Here is a 14,833-nt window from a genome sequence, read left to right on the forward strand (position 1 = left end):
ATACATACATACACCTACACAATTACAGGTTTGAAGCCAACTTAAAATAAAAAGAGCTGGTAAGCAAAGGAATCTGTGGTGCTTTCCATGGGATCCGGGGACATGTCAGCTAATACTCTTCCCTTTCTTCTTCATTTGCTTGTCTCTGCAGCAAATCTCGAGGGGGAAGGAAGAAGGGCAGGAATTGCATAGGCACGAGAGAACGGGGGAAATCCCGCATGCAGGATTTTGGTGCCTAACAGCTCCCCCTCCCTCTGCAATTGCTCTCGTGCTCCCCGCCTCTCTCCGAGGCCGAGATGCTGCATCACGGCACCTGCTGGCTACCTCTGGACCCCCTCCTCGTCACTGACGTAATTCACCCCTTCCTCCCTGACAGGGAGGGCGGGCCCATTTTGTGGTTCACCTCAGATGCTCTCCCTCAACTCGGCGGCCACTCAGAAGCAAGGCACGGAAAAGGATCCCGAAGCACCACCGCCACCCCTCACACACACATACACACACACACACACACACACACACCCCGCCCCGCCATTTCCCTCGAGCGTGCGTGCTCTCTCTCTCCCTCGCCTCAGGTGCCTCGCACACGGGGCTGAGGAGAGCGTGGCCTGGGAGAGCGTTCCCCCTCGCCGCCTCCGCTGCCCGTCCTACCCCGGGGGAAGCTATGAGCCATGAAGCCGCCTGGCAGAACTTCCCTCCGGCGGCGGCAGCAGCAGCAGCCCTTCTCTGGCCGCCGCCGCCTCCTCCTCCATCCCAGCAGCCGCCGCCTCTCGAGTTCCGCCGCCGCCGCCGCCTTGCTTTGCCCGGCTCGGCTGCCCAGCTCCATCCCCCTCCTCTTTCTGGCGCTTCTGCTTTTCTGCTCAGGGTCCCCGAGGATCCCCGCGGCAAAGGTGTAAAAGAGCCGCGGGTTGCTGACCCCTGCCCTAGGACAAGAACCCCCAACCTTTCTTGGTCTGCAGGCACATCTGGAAATCCAAGAACCTGCTGTGGGAAACACAAAATACCCATTTCCCAGTAGAAAAACTGGTGGTGCTCAGGACTGCTCCCCCCCTGCAAAAAAAGCACCCTGCAGACAAAACACATACACCCAAACCAAAAAAAGCAAACATCAAAAGCCAAACCTCCAAGGTGTAAAGCAATTCCCCAAACAATGCAGAAAAGGGCAGGCAGAACACCCCTTCACCCTAAAAACAAGCAGGAAAAATACTTCCATCCACTTCAGCAACCAATCAAATACAAAAACTAACTAAAATACACACATTCCAAAACTTAGGTAGTAGCAAGACCCCTTTTCCTTTCCTGAAGAGACCGAGAGTCTGCATAAGTTACACTATGATAAGCAGCACCCACCTCTTTAAAAGTCATGGTGAAAAAGGCTCCTTACCTTGTGAGCACCTATGATATCTGGGAAGCAACCAAGAAATCCTTTGTATTCATGATTGGTTTCCATTAGAAAATGAAGATCCTGCTTTGGCTGATAAAGAGGGGGGAAATCCAGTTATTGACTCCATAACAATAGGTCTTACAAACTCCACATCTAAACTGAAAATCAGAAGACTACCAATGGGGAGGGGACCATGAAATTTTGAGTGCTGAAAAATGGCAGCTCATCTACAAATTGCAAATGGATACATGTAAGAAATTGTTACTTTAAAAAAAGATAGCAAATTCAAATATAAAATCAGTGAACATAAATCACTGTATTTTACCCAATCTTTGTACAAATAGGCTTTAATACAACAGGGGGTATAAGATTTCAGGGGTTTTTTTTGCCCATGGCCCTTTAGAAAGAGGCACATATCCTGCAAATCATGTGTTGGTGTGGCTGAATCTAGCCCCTGCCCCCTGCACTTTATAGAGCTAGCAGGTTAGGAGTTGCATGCCCAGCTCCCAGTTACACACAAATTTCCCATTCATTTACTGATACAGAAGCAGGCCTCTGCATACCATGACTATGGTGGTAGATTTTATTTTGTAACATTTATATACTGCTTGATTGTAAGGGGGGGGACCTCAAAGTGTTTTTTAATCACCAACTCTTGCTAAATTCTTAGCTCCTTTATAATCACTCAAAGTATGCTATGCATTCCTAGGGAGACAGCCATCCAGTGAGCTTTGCCCACTTGTACAACATGACCTCTTGTTTCTCTTCTCCCCAACCTGCTTCAGAAGAAGGTGGCTCACCATGTAAGCAAACACCTGCTCCATTTGGACTCACCCATGGACTTCCCCCCAAAATGTAGTAGTATGACATACCTGTTCTGCTACAAGACTGGCAATTTCTTCATATGTTTTTCCTGCTTCTGTTATTGCTTCATGGAGGTCAGACTCTCCTAAAAACAAATGCGACACAGAGGTTTTCAAGTACGTCAAAATGAGTCACTGAAACAAACAAAAATGGGACATATAGAAACATCTACATTTCAAAGTAAATGTTTGTTGGTACATGCAGTGATTTCTATAGTAGAAGGTTTAATACTTCAATACTTAATATAAAAATCTTACTTAAGACTTACTTCAAATGTGAAGAATAAACCAATCCATGAGGAAAAATAAACTGCCTTTAATTATACCAGTAATTATAAATTTGAAACTAGAAAACTATCAGGACTAAGATGACAAAATTAAATGATAGCATCTTTATATTTTTCATATCCTTCCCTAGCCACACATGTTCAAATGTTTCTGCTGAACACATCAACACAAGGCTGGGGTTTAGTTTGGCACATTAAGTTTTGGGGCAAAACAGCAGGGCTTTCATGTAGTCTAATTCACCTATTCTTTGTTTACTGTTGCAAAGAAATGCTGTAAACATGTTTATGTTTGGAATGAAAACATGTTCTGTGACTTCTGCAACAGAGTTCAAAGCCTGCAGAGCTGATACTGGAGAGAGGAGATAGCTGCTTAAGATTTCATTATACAGGGCCTGGATCAGGTAATTTTAGTCTGATTGCTCTGGGTCACAACAATTAACTGGATGTTCCAGACAGTTGGGAGTTAGCTATCGGTTAGGGAAAGGCTGTTGAGGAGCTAGATGAGAAGCAAACAGCTGAGGCAGGTGTGTGGAAAAGGCCTGAGTATCAATACACAATGTGTGGTTAATACATGTCTGGCAAAAAAATCAGAAGGGAGCCAGTGATTGAGTTGGTCTGAGAGGCTGTCCATCAATATAACTCTCCAAACAGAGATTATATTAATAAATCGTATTTCTAATATTGATGCCTTTGCTTAAAACAAGTATTTAACCCCAATATCTAATCCTTATAAATTGGAGCATGACAGGGAAGGACTCATAGGCATCTTGGTAGCCACTAAGAGAACAGCGTGTGGGACTAGGTAAGTCTTTCGCCTGATAGGTAAGCTCTTTTCATATGTTCATCTTACCTGCCATTTGAAGGAAGTTTAGTCCATTAAAAACCCAAAATATTTATTCCAAGCTCATCCAATTAATGCAGCCCAAATACTAGAAACAGGTGAAGTTGCTTTGAAAGACAAATCAAAACAGAGCTAGAATGAAGTACCTTGATAACCACTGCTATGGAAAACCACTGCTAAACCCTGTAAAGCTTTTCCTATTTTCTGGTATTCCTTGGGCAATGCTGAAAGAAAAAAAAAGGATTTAACGTTAAGATATAATCTGGTAAAGCCAGAAAAATGCAATGAGCTTGTTTAAAAGCAGTGCTAGTGTTTAGTGGCTATGCAGGGTTACGTAGATGAGCTTCAATGAGCCCAAGTGAAGTACAGTACAGATCTCATACAACTCCCCTCCCCATCCTCCCATCAGGGGCGGAGCAAAGGGGGGGGGCAGAGCGCCCCGGGTGCCATCTTTGAGGGGGTGACAAGAAGGCACCCCATGGGGGAGGCTCGCCCTGCCACCACCTCCCATGCGGCAAAGAGGAGGACTTCTGCTGAGATTTCTTTGTTTCAAAGAAGCTTGACTTAGCATTATGCATGTATCAGAGATCTTGATTTACTAGCAATAGTTTGTTAAACCAGTCAGCTTTACTTGAAGCTGGCTTATGAAACCATTTGTTTGCTTTAATCCATCATTCCTGGCATAAACAGGAGGAGACATGGGGAAGCTCAGTGCTTCACTTGGGTTTGCTGAGATTCCTGCATGTAGCATTATGCATGAGCCAACTCAGCAAATAACTGACTACAAAACACTACCTTAATCAGAGGTGGGCAATCTTATCAGAGGATGGGCTGGTCGACGCTCCATCCGTCAGAGGATGGGCCGGAGCGTGTGCGTCCGCGCACTCTTCTGGGTTGGAGGAGCATCCGTGCATGCGCATGGGCGCTTCTCCGTCCTGCACGCGTGTGCACATGCTATTTCCGACACACATCCGAGTTGGAGCAGCGCCCATGCGCATGCACACAGGCACCCTCAACCCGGACGTTGGTCCCTGCGCTGGTAAGAGCGGGGGGGCGGGGCGGCGGCAGGTGCCGACCCCTGACCTAAATTTATGGCAGGCAGCCAAAGTTCTTTCTGATAGTCTCTGTATTCTCCACCTCTCTCCTCACATTTACAGTGGTACCTCGGGTTAAGAACTTAACTTGTTCTGGAGGTCCATTCTTAACCTGAAACTGTTCTTAACCTGAGGTACCACTTTAGCTAACGGGGCCTCCCGCTGCCGCGCGATTTTTGTTCTCATCTTGAAGCAAAGTTCTTAACCCAAAATACTATTTCTGGGTTAGCGGAGTCTGTAACCTGAAGCGTCTGTAACCCGAGGTACCACTGTATTTCACGTTCACTGGCTTGATTACTAGTACTTGCACTGCCCTCTTGGTGCCATTAGTTCATTTCCTTTGATCAGTGGGTATACGAGTGCTTCAGCTGCTTGGCCCAAGCTTGCAGTGTCCCCTGTGACCTCAAGATCTAATGGGAAACTCATTTCTGAAGTCCAAGGTCTATGGGGCTACATTAAACAGTTCTGTAGTGTATTTACTTTTCAAATGGCAGCTTGGTGCAGGTCAGTTAAGCAGTCTGAGTCTTTCACACAGAAAATGCTTTTCTAGAGAAATTGTGCTTTTTAAAAGACATACTACAAATGGCTAATGAATCATGTATGCAAACTGTCACACTACACAACCATACCAGTAATATGAACAATAGTTCATTTCCAAATTCATTCAAAAGGTGGATCTTGGAAAATTGGCATTAATCCAGCTATACCAAGTTGGATGACTCTGTTTATTCTGCTGTGATCTTTTCTGGCAAGCTCGTTTATGCTTTCAAAACACCAAGATCTAAAACATTTACTAGCTTTGAAAATTCATTTTGTTCGCCAAGTATTCTGTAAATAAAGTTGCCTACAGTAGATAAACACATGCTCATTGCAAAATCACGTGAAGGAGAAAAAACCATTCTGTAAGAGCTCTTTATACCCAGAATACACACTCACACACACCCCTTCCAAATCTTGAGAACTTATTCAAACATCTTAAAAAAACAAGAAGCATGGTTAAAAAATAAGAATGCATAAGCTGTGGGGCAACTTCCAAAGGCAACGTCTGTCAGAACCAGAGCTTTCAAGTGTTTATGAGGCAAGCACAGTCACTTTTGTGGATTGCATATTTTATATGGAATTGATTCATTCATTTCATGAACACTGCACTAGTAGTTCTAGTCTTTTGCCAAAGTAAGTCCTGTTACACATTGTATAAACACATTAAAAAGAAATGACAAATTTCATTGTGTTAAATATATTCCAACACTTACGTCCTGTACAGCGTTTCCAGTGTTCGTGGCCCACTGTCAACAACTCCTTAACTCCATCATCCATGGCTTTAGTGAACTTCCCAACTGCATCACATTTCTGTTCACTGTATAATAAAGAACTGAATTATACAGTGTTTTTTTCATTTTCTACTGTGAACATTTTGTATCTGGATTTTTTTTTCTTTTTGCATACTGACTAGGCCACATGCCCTCAGCATAGTTTACATCCCTTTTGCAAAGTGAAAACTACATTTTAGTCCTACATTTTTGATTAAATATGCTTTAAAAACAAATGCACCTTTTTTAAAAAGCAGGCAACAGCAATTTTGAAATAACACATGACAACGAAGAATCCAACACCTTACATTTCTAACAAATCCAAGTCAGGTGCTTCTGGTTCCATAGTAGAAAAGACCATAACACCCACAACCTCATCTTTTTCTGCCTTCCTTTTACCGGTTTTCCATTCCTAGGGAAAAGAACAAGTGTGGCAATGTGAGATAACACACTCTTGCAGTGACATCTTGAACAGTCTCAATCACATAGGGACTTTGGCCTGCTCCCATACGCTTCTTGAGCAGGGCAGGGGCCTGCCATAGATCTTCAGATTCCTCCCAGTCCTCAATTCAAAACTGGTATGAAAAGCAATAATCAAGCATGAAAGAAGCCGTGATCCAGACAGCCACCTATGTGACTTAACATCTATTATTCTTCAGCTTCTTTTTCAGAATGCTCCTTTCTGCAAAAATATCTTTTTAATCTTGGGGAAGTTTCACACTGAATTTTTAATGTAGCTATTTGAAAGCTGAGTGTAGCTCATTCACTGGTCACTTTAGCACTGGATTACTGCAATGTGCTCTATGTGAAGCTTCACTTGTGCTTGATCTGAAAGCTGCAGTTAGTGCAGAATGCCACAGCATGATTGCCGAGAGGAGTGAGACTCTGCCAGCATAGAACACCCCTGCACAGAGATCTGCACTGGTTGCAGATTTACTGCCGGCCCAAGTTCAAGATGTTCCTATTAATATATGAAACTTTTAACAGCCTGAGGTCATTTACTAGTGAGATTGCCTAACTTCATACATACCTACTCGACCACTTTGACCTGCAAAACTGGCACTGTTACAGATGCCACATAACTCTTGCTTCACGTTTGTAAGAAATCAATCATTTAGTGTGGCAGTCTCCACACTTTGGAATTCCCTGCCTATTGATGTAAGGTAGGCCTCTTTCACTGTACTCTTTTCGGCACCTGCCAAGAATATTTTTGTTTAGGCAAGCCTATCCGGATGCGTAGAATGTTGACATGTTTTTAGCTTATTGTTTATTCTAACTTTTTATGTTTTAAAAAGTTGTTTTTAACTTTTTTGGGGGTAATTTTATTGTTTTATGCTTTTCGTAAACCACTTTGAGGTTTTATTACAATCAAGAGGTATAAAAATCCTCTGAAATAAATAAAACAAGAACTATCCAAATAACTGCAGCAACAGCTTAAGCCCTGACCATGCACATAAAGGGGCTCTTTGCCTTATAACTTGGCCTGGAAAAATATATTGCCCAAACTTACTCATACATTTTCCAGAAGGGAAGCCATGTTAATTTGGTGTTTCAGTCCAGGGGTCTGCAACCCGCGGCTCTGGAGCCGCATGTGGCTCTTTTACACCTTTGCCGCGGCTCCGGGGCAGATACTAGCGAGGGGAGGAGGCGCATTGTGCGCCCCGACACTCCCCACTGTGGCGGGCGCTGTACTGGCTGTGATGTCACATGGGGGCGGTGCGTGCGTTAGTCACGCACCGTCCCGACGTCACCTTCCCGGTTTTGCGGCTCCCAGGTTTTTTTTAATTCGGAAACGGGTCCAAGTGGCTCTTTTTGTCTTAAAGGTTGCAGACCCCTGTTTTAGTCATACATATATAATATCGCTTAGCACTCTCAAGCCACCAGTACTTTAGACTTAAGTAAGGTTAGGTAACAACTTTACCAAATTGCTGCTTGAAAAATGTTAGTGTTTGTAAGCGAGGTGCTTCTACAAAAAGCCATATTCCTACCTGCCTTTGAGAAAATGGTCTTCTAGAAATAACAGTGTTCCATTTTATCCCCTTTTGAACTATGCACCAAAAGGTGCATAGGCGTCATCCCCTTTCTCACAATCAAGCTGTATATAAATTTTATGAAATAAATAAATGTTAAACCAGGGACTACTCGCTACTGCTTTTGGAGATGCATATCTAATGGCACTGTCTAGAACGATTTCTCTCAAAGCAATTAAAAACAATTGAATGTAATACCTTTTCATCACGGAAACTAAGGAACTGCTGAAAAACTTCACTTTCTGAAACAACTGGATGACGACACATCCTGGTCATCCATGCCTGTAGCCTCTCCATCCTCATTTTGATGAATTCTTCCTCGAAACGCCCTGCAGGCCAATTAGTAACAGATACTGACATTCACACTTAATGCCATCTATCCCCCCCCCCCCAATAAGACATAAGACAAGCAATTTTTAGCTCGTTTACTTATTTGAAGCCTTTTAGCCTGCCCTTCACTAAAAATCCCAGAGCAGGGTACAATATAATCTAAAACAAACAGCAAACATCCAAGTCACATGAAATTCAACAAGGGAGGAAAATACTTCTAAAATTAGCTCAGTCAAATGGTTAGGGAAATAAATAGGATATTCAAAAGGTATCTATAACCCAGCAGGGTTGGCACCAACTGTTTTGGGGGGGGACTCAGATTTAAGAAAATGGGAGATGTATGTATAAGATGTCCCCTAATTTTTGACATTATATTTAAGGTAAAAAACCTAGTCTTATACATGGAAAAATATGGTATATTGGGGGGACGGGGATGGACATTTTACAACCTAGGTGTGATGATCAAGACTGCCCTCTTATACACGATCACATATTGCATGCTATGTGAGACTGTTAAGAGGACATCACCACCAGATCTCAAGGACCCTACACAAAGCTGTATAGAGTTAATTCTTTGGTTTTGCATAAGCTGCAAGTTAGTCAGCTTACAGATTCTATGTAATGTTTCAATTTATTATAACACACACACCTGCCTGTGAAACTTAAGATGTACTTCAATTTAAAACAGAAGATCCACTTGGCTTAGGAACACTTAATCTCCCTTTGAATAATGGTGGTGAATTGTTAGGTTGCTTGTTTTAGAAAGTGGTAAGTATGGAAGGTTAGGGAAAGAAAAGCTATGGTCAATGACAAAAAAATAGAGGAATAGCAGTGGTAATGTAGTCCATTGCAACTTGTGTGCCATTTGCAATCCCAGCAGTTACTGACCCTTGGAAGGGTAAGAGTTCTATTTAAATCATCCACACCCAGCAGCATGCTATAAATTCACTCTAATTTTCTCTTTAAGTCACAGTGAGGCAGTGGAGTCCTTGACAAGATGCTGGAAGCTAGTAACATTGTGCCCATGGGTACAATGGTGCCCTTGAAGTCTTCTCCTAGTGCTCATGAAGCCTGAAGGCTCCCCACCACAGCCTGCCCCCTAGTCATAAGTTGAGGCGTGGCAACTTTTTCCTCCCTTTAAAAGGTACATACAGCTAAAGGACAAATTTGGAAGGGCAACACAGTTTCCTACTTTCTCTTTCAGTTCTATGTGCTTTTCAAAGTTCAGATTAAATCTACTGGATCCAACTTTTACCTAGACATCAAGGAAAAATGAAGTGTTTCTGTGCATGCACTCTATTTTAATTGTTTTTATTGCTTTGGGCTGCAAAGCAATAGATTAATGTGAGAAGCGCCACAGTAAAATAAAAGGCAGTGCCAAGTCTCTCATTTGTTTTGCATATGCTAATTGCCAACATTAACACTGTAAACATACTTTCAAAAAAACAACAAAAAACAGTGCATTTACCAAAGAAAATAGCAAGAAGCATACAATTTCTCTATATTGCCATTTAACAAGGTTAGAGGGAAATAAACACTGATTGGAAAATAAGGTTTCTTTCAATCTCACAATACTCAAAATAATGGAGAAAAAATTCTCGAAATCTTAATCAGTGATTCCCAATGTGCTCGTCTGCTATGGCTTTCTTTCAAGCTCATGTGTGCACTTCAGAAAAAACTGCTGGAATTCTAAGCTTGAAGCTCTAGCTAAGGAAAAAGTAAATCACTTCCTTAGTTTTCCACTTCCTTGGCATGCATCGTAGTACACACATCAATGCTCAATTTCCTTCTCACGCAGTATGCTGCTTGCATTTCCAGCATTACACAGAGCTATAGAGCAGGCTGCACATCAGATTCTTTTTTACTGGCTGGCTTTAAGATATCTGTTTAAAAGCTCATACTTTAGGGGTACAGAGAGTCAAATGGAAAGAAATGCCAATTAATCAGAACAGAAGTGGTAAGCTTAGTTGCCCCACTGCAAGAAGAGTGTTTTCCACAGCATAATCCTTCGACATTACATGCTGAATTACTTTAATCTTATATTTTATAAAAACTGGACCATATTCCAACACTCCTTTGGTTTCAGAATAGCCCAATCAAGCACATAATGAATGGAAATAAAAGCCTCAACTCTATCAAGGCAGTATAAACAAAATATCAACATCTACTTTTTTCAGGAAGTGTAGCATTCGGAGGCAGATTAAAGAAAGACTAGTGCAGGCTCTTAAACAAACCAGCAACAGCATACTCTGTTCTCAACTACTTTGTTGCTGCTCTTCATTTTTATTCCTCCACTGTTCTTATGAAATTTAAGGGGATGGTCAGTTTTAAGCTGAGAAGTCCTCATTTTCAGAGTGACCCTCTTGCATTAATATCATCTTTCAGAAAAACAACAAAGCTAATCATAGAGCGACAAAACTTCCTGTTTCAAGAACCATCAATTTGGAGAAGGTTACCTGTCACTTGCTTGTCTGGAAGAGATGGAATTGGAATGGCTGATCCAAACTTAATCAAGAGGCGTTCATATAACCAGTCGAAGTGCTTGTATCTGTGGTTGACAGCTCGATTAGTGTTCTGTAAGACAGGCAGACAAAACACTCTTGCTTACGGCTTCCAAAATATATTTACTACTATGTCTGTATAAGTCAGGGTTATTTAACTGTATGATGTAAATCATAGATAAACGATCAAAAGAATTGGGACATTTTGAGATGTCACCTAAACAAACTTCTCTGGTACGCACTTACTGTACATGTAAGCTGATATTCGATGTAGCTCTTCAAACCATACATTTTAGAACCTTTTTTTGGATCAGCCACAACACAGTCAAATGTAGAGGTAGGATACACCCACATTGGCCCATAATCTCCAATCTACAGGACAACAAAAGTATTTATTAACTCTAAGCATGCTACACAAATCTAAAATATGCAATTGCATTTAATGCACACTAAACCTACATGTGGAGTCAATGATGTATCCATTCCATACCTGAAAGTAATTACTACAATAAGCAATCCAGAGGCTTAGCAGGCTGCATTATCAGGCATAATACAGAAATGGGCCACACAGAACTTTACACCTGGATGCCAGTTTGAAGCAGGTGCCCAAAGCACCTTTTGCAAACAGCATTTTAGGATCTCTCAATGATAGTATAGCATTTCAACTACTCGGCACAAATAGCTGCCTAGGAAGAAAATTGCTCAAAAAGTTATAGTGGTGTTATTGTGCTGTAGGGTGATCAACAAAGACTTGAATCCTGGTCCCTGTGAAATACATGCTTAATTTCTGGAAGAGTGCCCTTGAGCCTTCACAGTTCCCATGGAAGTATGCAACATACTCAGCATGTTCAAGGCCAGACAGGCTTTTCATTCAAGAAGCACTTTCCTAAGTACATACTGCTTTGGCTAAAAGTGAGTACAGTGGTACCTCGGGATAAGTACTTAATTCGTTCCGGAGATCCGTTCTTAACCTGAACTGAAGCACCACTTTAGCTAATGGGGCCTCCTGCGGCTGCCGCGCCACCAGAGCCCGATTTCTGTTCTCATCCTGAAGCAAAGTTCTTAACCTGAAGCACTATTTCTGGGTTAGCGGAGTCTGTAACCTGAAGCGTATGTAACCTGAAATGTATGTAACCCAAGGTACCACTGTATGTACCGTATTTTTCGCCCTATAGGACGCAGTTTTTCCTTGCAGCCCGAAGCACGGGGCGCGTTGCGTAGCACGCCCCCTACTTCGGGCAGATGTCCGCAAGCCTGGAGGTCCCACCGGGTGCGCAAGGCTTGGGGCGGCAGCCTGCAGCCCGAAGCAGGGGGCGAGCTGCGGAGCCCGCCCCCTGCTTCGGGCAGATGTCCGCAAGCCTGGAGGTCCCGCCGGGTGCGCAAGGCTTGGGGCAGCAGCCTGCAGCCCGATGCAGGGGGCGAGCTACGGAGCCCGCCCCCTGCTTTGGGCAGATGTCCGCAAGCCTCGCGCACCTGGCGGGAGGTCCCGCCGGGTGCGCAAGGCTTGGGGCGGCAGCCTGTTCTGGGGGCTGGGGTCAGGGGAAGCTCAGGCTTCCCCCGCGCCTGGGGGGGAAATAAAATTTTTTTCCTTTATTTCCCCCCCCAAAAAAACTAGGTGTGTCCTATGGGGCGGTGCGTCCTATGGGGCGAAAAATACGGTATATGTTTACACACTAATGCCACATGCAGTTGCCAAAGATAGATACAGTGGTGCCCCGCAAGACGAAATTAATTCGTTCCGCAATTTTTGTCGTTTAGCGAATTTTTCGTCTTGCGAAGCACGAAATCCCATAGGAATGCATTGAAAATCAATTAATGCGTTCCTATGGTCAAAAAAAGTCCAAACAAAGCCAAATTTGGTACAACAACAGTTTATTAACTGCTCTTTGAAGTCACACATACTGTAAAGAGCAGTTCAAAAATTGAAGGGAAAATAAATTAACTTTATAAACAAAAACATGTCTTTGTTTTTAGACAAAGAAAACAAAGTCGCGAGACGTTTTCGTCTTGCGAAGCAAGCCCATAGGGGAAATTCGTCTTGCGAGGCAAATCGAAAACGGAAAAACCTTTCGTCTAGCGAGTTTTTTGTCTTGCAAGGCATTCGTCTTGCGAGGTACCACTGTATGAATACAACACACACACACACAATATTTTAAACTTACAATTATAGGAATTTTCTCTTTGGGTTTTGCTAGCTGCTTTGACAAGAGATACTGCTCCACTCCAGGTTTTGCAAATCCAGGAAATCTGATCAGAGAAATTAAGTGTGTGAATCCTTCTTTCATAGGCTCTTTGGCAGATTCAGAACTGCTTGCCATATTTTATAGACATTTGGTGTATCCAAAAAGGTAAATACGTCTGTTACTAAAACAATGGTGCTGAAAGGATCTAGTTAATTACAGACCGAGCAACAACTGCATTAGGAGTATATAAATATGCACCTACAATTAAGTCATTGCTGATTGGCTGAATTCAGCCAATCAGAACAAACGGTGCAGAGGAACTGTTAGTACCAACTGCCACTATAACACCATATAAGAGGCCTCTTGAATTCTCTTCTGTCATTTGATAAACTGACAGTTACATTCTCCCGCAGTTCAGAATCCAGAAATATTTCAAGTACATGAAAAGGCCCAGTCCTTAGCAGGAATTTCATCTCCTCACTTCCCAGTCAACCCCCACACTCCTGACTGTATTACTAACTTTCTTTTTTATAAGTGACAGACAGACAGACAGAATATCCAGAATGTATATCTCATTGCAGAGCCGGACAACTGGGCAGAAGGAGGCTGCTGAAGAGTGGGGGTGGAGGTGCATACAAAAGCCCCACGGGGCAAGGGAGTGCAAAGGATTTATATCTCTGGCTGTAAGCAAGAACTATCCTGTTAAGACACTATCCTGTAAAATCCACTTGTTGCAGAAAATGTGAAAACTAAACTATATTGTCAAATCATTCCAGCTGTTCAAAACCACTTAAGGGACACCAACATTTTGGTCCAACAGGTCCACACAAAAGAGATGATAAAGCTCAATTGAAGGGCATATTTTATTTGAGGAAATAAGTTTTGTTTAGGACTTATAAATAGGTTTTGTTTTTGTTTTTTACTATTTTCTTTAGCTGAATACTGATTTTGTTACCCTTTCCCACTGAAACAAGTTTATTATTTGTAAACTTTACATGGAAAATGCACTACAACTTGTGAACACAGTCAACTATTCCATTTTAAATTCCTCTTTAAATTTCTATTTCCCCTACCCCCACCCTATTCAGTGCTGCAGTTTTTACTTGTTAAGTGGTAGCTTCATAGCAGCTCCACGGCTATTGCCACGCTGAAGCCCTGCTGGGTCGGAAGGCTCTGCCTCTTTATAGCCAAGATAGGGTGCAGCCGTTGATTTTGGGTCATCCCAATCATCATCCCAGTCATCGTCATCAGCAGCCGCTAAAAAAGAGACAATACTAGTTGCATACATAATATCTAAACCACACTTAACGTGAACAACAGTGCATCTAATTAACTGGCATCTTTCAGTTCTACAGTATCCTAATGCAACGTTCAGATAGCTGTCAAGACTAAACAGCATTCTGGAGCATTCTGGGGATAAGGGTATATTGTAAGAAGTCCAAATCAACACACCCACACAAACATCTAATCAAATTGGCATATTATTATTATTATTATTATTACACACAACAATAATCTTCTGATTGTCTCTTGAGTAAGTTTACCATGTAGTTTTAGCAGAATTCTGAAATCAAATATCATTATTTACTTTCTGAATTATGTTTATCTGGAGTCCTACCCGACCCCAATAATCAGCAATGGCTACGGAAACACACAGCTGACCTGGACCTTGATAAGCCTGTGGATGACCAAATGCTGCTGCATCCCAGTTGTTTGAAGCGCTGTTTTTCTGCCTATTTTCAGGTTTTGCTGCCCAGCCATCACCACCTGTTGTGTTGTCCCAGCTTGACCAGGGGTCGTTTGCATTGCTGGTAGCCTAAGTTTAAAAATGAAAAAAGGTGGGATATATATGTTTTTTGAAAAATAGCACAGAAAAAGTAAAATTTTAGTCACAAATGTTACCAATAAATTCCCTTTTAAAGTAAAATAGTGAAAATTGTTGAAAAGCAGAAGCATGTATTCGATTATTTTCCACACAGGTGCATATATAGGGTGCTATTTACTCAAAACAGA

The 14,833-nt window shown here is 42.4% G+C and overlaps 1 protein-coding gene across 2 annotated transcripts in view; it reads right to left on the bottom strand.

The window, feature by feature from the left end:
- Positions 1–901: 901 nt before the first annotated feature.
- Positions 902–14,833, bottom strand: part of SNX9 (sorting nexin 9) — a 35,859-nt gene continuing 21,927 nt past the window's right edge. For both annotated transcript variants that reach the window (XM_077925870.1, XM_077925871.1), the window contains 11 exons: positions 14,483–14,636; positions 13,924–14,077; positions 12,800–12,884; positions 10,884–11,009; positions 10,593–10,710; positions 8,005–8,135; positions 6,085–6,188; positions 5,720–5,823; positions 3,519–3,596; positions 2,254–2,330; positions 902–1,471 (listed from right to left, as the gene is read on the bottom strand). In XM_077925870.1, the coding sequence (XP_077781996.1) occupies positions 1,352–1,471; positions 2,254–2,330; positions 3,519–3,596; positions 5,720–5,823; positions 6,085–6,188; positions 8,005–8,135; positions 10,593–10,710; positions 10,884–11,009; positions 12,800–12,884; positions 13,924–14,077; positions 14,483–14,636 (1,251 nt within the window). In that variant the 3' untranslated portion in view covers positions 902–1,351. The remainder of the gene's footprint in view (positions 1,472–2,253; positions 2,331–3,518; positions 3,597–5,719; positions 5,824–6,084; positions 6,189–8,004; positions 8,136–10,592; positions 10,711–10,883; positions 11,010–12,799; positions 12,885–13,923; positions 14,078–14,482; positions 14,637–14,833) is intronic.

Source organism: Podarcis muralis, chromosome 3 (genome assembly GCF_964188315.1).
Source record: "Podarcis muralis chromosome 3, rPodMur119.hap1.1, whole genome shotgun sequence".
NCBI classification, from domain to species: domain Eukaryota; kingdom Metazoa; phylum Chordata; class Lepidosauria; order Squamata; family Lacertidae; genus Podarcis; species Podarcis muralis.